A 6,174-nucleotide genomic window follows, 5' to 3' on the forward strand; every position below is an offset into this window, starting at 1 on the left:
AATATGATCTCTCCTTCCAACTCTCATTAAAACTCTAGCAGCAGCATTTTGGATGCTAACCACTGAGCTGTTGGCACGATGACAATGACGTTTGGAGTCAACCCCATTCAGATGGCAGCTACAGCAAAGCAACGTCAAACACAAAATTGGCTAAAGTTTAGTAGTATTTGCAGAAATTGAGCTCAGGGCTCTTAGAATTCCAGCTTCCTGCTGGGAGGAGTGGGCAGGAAGGGCAGGTGAATTGGGCCGGCCRGGCCAGAGGTTTAACAGACATTTCTCTGGACCTTTCAGAGGTACAGCTTCCACTTTACACACACTAGACAGGCCATCTTGGTCAGATCAGGTGGATGCTAACGTTAGCTGAACAGTAGTACTTTAAATGGAATAAATGACTTGTAGCTGACTCAGCTGCTGACCTGTTGTTGATCCTGTGTTGTTTCTGTGTGCTCAGGACTCTAGAGGAGCGAGCMCAGAGGTTGTTCAGCACTAAAGGTAAATCCCTGGAATCACTTGACCCGTCTCTGTTTGCCAAGAACCCCAAAGCCAAAGGCCCCAAAAAGTGAGTCCTACATTTCATAAACTCATTAAGGTAACATAAGGTGTTTTTCCACTGCTCACTTCTCATTGGATCAGTTCTACTCAGGTGTAGGTGATTTAACACTACAACTGTGTCCCCACTCTGTGGGCAGCATCTTCAGAGTAAAGTAGGTGGTAACGTTTAAATGTGGGTGGTATAACTAACATGGAGGGCTAAAGCTAACTATTGATATAAAAAAGTCTGTTGTTCTGTAAGTAATACTCACACCCTGCTAAAGCAAACAATAAATTAACTTAGTGCACACTTGTGTACAAATTTATCTCAATGAAAAACAAACAGCAATCCTGATAGTGTCTTTTATTGCACAAAATAAAAGTCAGAAAATATATACCCACTTAAAACAAAACCACAATCACCTAAAAAAACTACTTTAAGTCCAGTTGTAATGGAAGCAGCTCCTCTGTCCTGTAGCTGCCCGACCTGGATGGCGAGGCAGCCGMTACCGATGTCAGAAGTGTCCCGGGAACTCAGCTGGCGCTTGTTGAAGGTGACTCTGAACAAAAAGACCACGATTAGCCTTGATAATGATAAACAATAATTTTTAAATTCAATAAATGTAGAGCAGAGGGTCTTTGTTTTTTTAGCCTGGATCGCTAACTAGCCATCTAGCTACGGGCTGGGTAAAAAAATTGATTTATCGGTAATCGATCTTGGATCGATATCATTTAAATTTGGGAAAATCGATTCACAGGACATGAGATCAATTCTTCCCCATGCCGTATTGTACGTGCGTCTGTGATGTTTTGTCACTCTGGCTTGCCGTATATTTACATRWGGTTGACGRTCATTGCTAACATTAGCTTTCAGCAACATGTCTGGATGAAAACAAAAGAAACTAAGGAATCACTAACATTATCAGCCGACTCTCTGCAGAACGTAAAGATAACAGAGACCACAGTGACTTTTGTTTACAAAGYTTTGTGCTCCTACGTTGTAGCGAAAGCGAAACAAAAACACATCGAAAAAGCGCTAAAAGAATGTCGATAACCAACCTGGGCTATAAGAAAAGYAAAGYAACAGGTGGAACAAAGAAGAACCAAACCAAAGAAAAAATACACATCAGAAAGAACAGAAAACCAAGGAATGGTCATGCTACCATATATCAGAGGAATCACGGAACGRATCCAAAGGACTTTTAAAAAACACCACATTAGTTCTGCCATCAAACCACAGAAAACTAAGACAAATGCTCGTACWTCCTAAAGACCAAATAGAACAAGATAGAAAATGTAATATCATATATGAAATACCATGCCATACCTGCAATAAAACATATATAGGAGAAACAGGACGATCCTTGGCTACAAGGAAGAAAGAACATCAAAAAGAATGTGAGAAAGAAGCAGAAGAAAGACTAACACGATCCAAAAAAGAACAAGCTCTACAAGAAAATTACAAATCAGCCATCACGGACCACTGCAAAAGGGAAAATCATGTTATGGATTGGGAAAGAACCAGAATCATCCGCAGAGAGGACAACAAATATCAGCGTTGGATCATGGAGGTGATGGGGATCAGAAAGCGAGCCCACACAGTTATGAACCGGGATGAGGGGGCCTACAAGTTCTCACATACCTGGAGGATGTCACTCCAYCGGTGAAGCCAGCAGGGGGCGCTGTCGGCTTGTCAGTATATTTAGATAAGCCGGCACCGCCTCCAATCAACATCAGCTGTGACACCTCTGATGAAGACAGAAGTACACGTCGAAACATGTCAGGTATGTCTGTACAGACATAAAAAAAATTAAAAAAGTGTAGTAATTAGGAACACGTAGTAGAGCGAAAACAAAGCAGGGTTTGACGAGCAGCTGTCATTCAGGCWCTCGAACCAAACTACTGTATGTAAACATCTGACTGAACTGTTCTCCACCGGCGTGTATTCTAACAAAATCATTTAGGTTTGTTACCAATATTATTATTTTTAAACTTTAAGAAACGTCTTAATGAAATCCAGTGAAGAAATTTTGTAGTTGTTTTACTAAGTTATATGTATTAAAATAAGWTTTATTGAACATAACAACAGAAGGAAGGTAACAGAAACATTACAAATATACAGTTTTAAGATAAAATAAGATAAAACCTTTCTTGTCGTTGGACAGAGCACTATGAAATTACAGCTCAGAACACCCATTCACAATTCTTCATACACTCAAAAGGAGTGGGCAGAAATATATTTATATAAGCCCACCTCTTCTCCTGCAACCTTATTCACATCACTTCTTATTTATCAAAATAGTTATTAATTACTTAAAAATGAATNCATCCAACAAAACTGTCACCTGCATCTGCTATTTACTTTAAAACCTTTTATACTTGTGACAGTTTTCTTTCAACATTAAACAGTTTAATTTAAAAGTTTGTCCTTAAAACTTGTTTTTTAAAGAGAAACAAATGATGAACAACACAGTTGCAAAATACATTATCAATATCGATAAACATTTTCATTGAATCGAATTGTGATTAATCGATTCTTAACTTAATGAATCGAAATCGAATCGATTTAGAGGATTGGCCATGATACCCAGCCCTATTCTAGCTGCTAGCAAGCTAGCTGCTAACTAATTAGCATTGGAATCAAACGTACAAAGGACATTGGTACAAACCTTTTAAAGAAAAATACAATTTCACAAGCGAGAGGTGTGTCCCACAAATTACATTGAATATCTCACAAAATGCATGAAGCAGTCACCGTCTTCAGATGTTTCTGAAGTTTGTAAAGAGTCCCAGTAGTTAGCAGCAGACAGAACAGTGGCTGTTGATTGCCTCCATTTACTCAAATCGGCTCCAGTTCCACTGGTTTGAGCCAATCCGTCTGTTTTGGTCCTTCACTGCTCTAAAATTTGTCTAGAGTTTCTCCCAGCTCTTCACCATCGTTTGGAAAATCCCTGTAATTTTTCGCTCTGACTGCTCGTGCATCTGTTAATACATTACATCATCCAGGGCAGTTCTTGTAGCTCCACTGGCCAATCAGCGACTGTTACCCACTTCGGCACCCCACACCTCAAACAGTGCACTGTACTACTATCTCCCAGGAGGTTCCACAAACTGGGCCAAAAAGGGGTGGGATACGACAGTGAAAAGACCAAAAACTGGTGTGGAGCCGAAGAGAACCAAGCCTGTGGAAAAACACCTTTTGAGACTAATAATTTCCTACAATCGTGCATTTTTTTTATCTTTAACATGTTTATTCCTAAATGCAGAGACACAGAGCGAAACAAGGAGATTGGCTTCCTGGAAGCTCAGGTGTATGAGTACGTGGAGATCCTGGGGGTGAGTGTTCCTCTGTTGGAAGGATGCAGTCTGGAGTGTGATGGTCTTAATGACTCCTAATGTGAATTTTGTGGCTGAGTTTAGGAACAAAGGCAGCTGACTCACGAGAACGTTCAGAGGAAACAGGCGAGAACAGGCGAGGAGCGTGAGGAGGAGGAGGAAGAGCAGCTCAGCGAGAGTGAGAGCGAAGACGAAGACAACGAAATCATCTACAACCCCAAGAACCTGCCGCTGGGCTGGGACGGAAAGGTGAGGCTCCTCCTCCCAGTCAAACCAGCCAGAGACTCTGGAACAAGAGGAAGATGATGGATGGATCTTATCACCAATTTTTTTGAATATAATCAGAATTCAAGCAAGAAGATTATGAAAGACACGAGTTTTAGTCTCATCCAAAGACACTGAAAAGCCCCACACCAGCTTGTCTCTAACAGTTGCAGTCCAGTTTGACATTTATCAAACAGAAAATAGGTGTATCTGTGAGTTTAACAAATGTTGAGCTGAAGTCCGTAGCTGAGAGTCATTAACACAGAGTGTTGACAACATTTCAGTGATTCTATTCATATTTTGAGTGTTTTTGTTCCTCCAGCCGATCCCTTACTGGCTCTATAAACTCCATGGTCTGAACATCAACTACAACTGTGAGATCTGTGGAAACTACACATACAGAGGGCCCAAAGCCTTCCAGAGACACTTTGCGGTACGTGAACATTTTTATCACAGACTTCCTATTCAAAAGAACAAATTTCATTTTCTCTTTTTAATCACCTGTCATGTTTTACGTTTTTGTTTTTTGTTTTGTAGGAGTGGAGACATGCTCATGGTATGCGTTGTTTAGGAATCCCCAACACTGCACATTTTGCTAACGTCACGCAGATCGAAGATGCAGTCTCTTGTAAGTTCTGTCTCCAAGATTTCTTTAATATACTTTGACATAAGTGRTTTGGTGGTCAGTTTTCTGAAGTTAAGTGTTTTAATTCCAGTGTGGGCAAAGCTGAAATCCCAGAAGGCACTGGAGCGGTGGCAGCCTGACACAGAAGTAAGTAAATATCCAAACCAAACCGTTCAGGACTTGATGGTCCCAGATCTGATCCCTTTAACTGTATACATTCAGGAGGAGTATGAAGACTCCATTGGAAACGTGGTGAACAAGAAGACCTACGAGGATCTGAAGCGACAGGGTCTGCTGTAGGTGGACAGAGGGTTTGGTTTCTGGAGCTTCCTGTCAGATGCATTTTTTTATTTCCTTGTGTCTACTTATGTGTTACTAATGTTCAATAAATGGAGTACTTTAGATCCTGTGGTGTTTGTCATATTTAATAGTTTTTTTGGTGGTAAACTCGGGTCAGAAGCCTCCTTTAGTTTCAGGGAAATACAGAAACACTAGAAAAACCAAGGAAGAATAAACACATGACAAATCCCACCAGAAAATACAAGCTGTTGTAAATAATTAAACTTTAACTTGTCAATGATTTAAAAACACCTCATCATTGGAGAGGTGATCCAATAGATTTAAACTGAGAACAAGAAAATGTTCAATACTTGACATTACCTGTTATAAAACACGTTTCAAATAAAAGCGTTARATATCTGGACCTGCTTTGTGCCAAAACGTTTCTCTAACAGCCGAGCCTGTTACTGAAATAACAGTATTACCAAAAATGGAATAAATACAAATCTAGAGGGAAGTACACATTTTGGCAACATTTGGCAAATGTTTATGTTAAATAAATCTATGTATAAATTAACACAAAACAGATAAATAATCATGAAAGATGAGCTACCCCCGCTCCRTCTTCAACATTAGTGATGAACAAAAGACCCCTGAAGTGAAATGACATCGGACCACTACACAGAAGTCATTTAGATTACATTTATTTATAAAAATATATATAAAGCAAAATATTACACAAGTTCATAAAGAACTAGCAGCATATTTCACATTATTTATTCCTTTTATCTGATTTTACCATCTTGAAACTTTTTCTGTTTATGGATTTTTATAAATCTGGTTTCAAGTTCAGTTTATATAGCCCCAAGTCACAACATACGTTGTGTCAGGACACTACATGAAAATAATAATCTAAAGAAGAAAGCAGCAGATTGTGTTGAATCACTTCATCACAGTCTCCCATCCTGAGCAAACGGTGGAGAGGAAAAACTCCCTGCTAATCAGGAAGAAACCTCCAGCAGAACCAGGCTCAGGACAGGAGACCATCTGCCTCGACCGGCTGGTTGGAGGACAGGAAAGAGACACAAACACAGAAGGACTGGTCCAGGTGCACCTTCTTCTGGAAGAGACAAAGAAAA

At 39.9% G+C, this 6,174-nt stretch overlaps 1 protein-coding gene across 1 annotated transcript in view; it reads left to right on the forward strand.

Moving 5' to 3' along the window:
• sf3a3 (splicing factor 3a, subunit 3) overlaps positions 1-5,160 on the forward strand; it is a gene marked incomplete in the record, with an annotated part of 12,647 nt that extends 7,487 nt beyond the window's left edge. The window contains 7 exon segments of the mRNA XM_014029458.1: positions 452-559; positions 3,798-3,867; positions 3,952-4,116; positions 4,454-4,564; positions 4,669-4,759; positions 4,848-4,903; positions 4,979-5,160. Of these exon segments, the coding sequence (XP_013884912.1) occupies positions 452-559; positions 3,798-3,867; positions 3,952-4,116; positions 4,454-4,564; positions 4,669-4,759; positions 4,848-4,903; positions 4,979-5,056 (679 nt within the window).
• Positions 5,161-6,174: the final 1,014 nt, after the last annotated feature.

The sequence above is a fragment of the Austrofundulus limnaeus genome, unplaced genomic scaffold (genome assembly GCF_001266775.1).
Source record: "Austrofundulus limnaeus strain Quisiro unplaced genomic scaffold, Austrofundulus_limnaeus-1.0 Scaffold907, whole genome shotgun sequence".
NCBI lineage: Eukaryota > Metazoa > Chordata > Actinopteri > Cyprinodontiformes > Rivulidae > Austrofundulus > Austrofundulus limnaeus.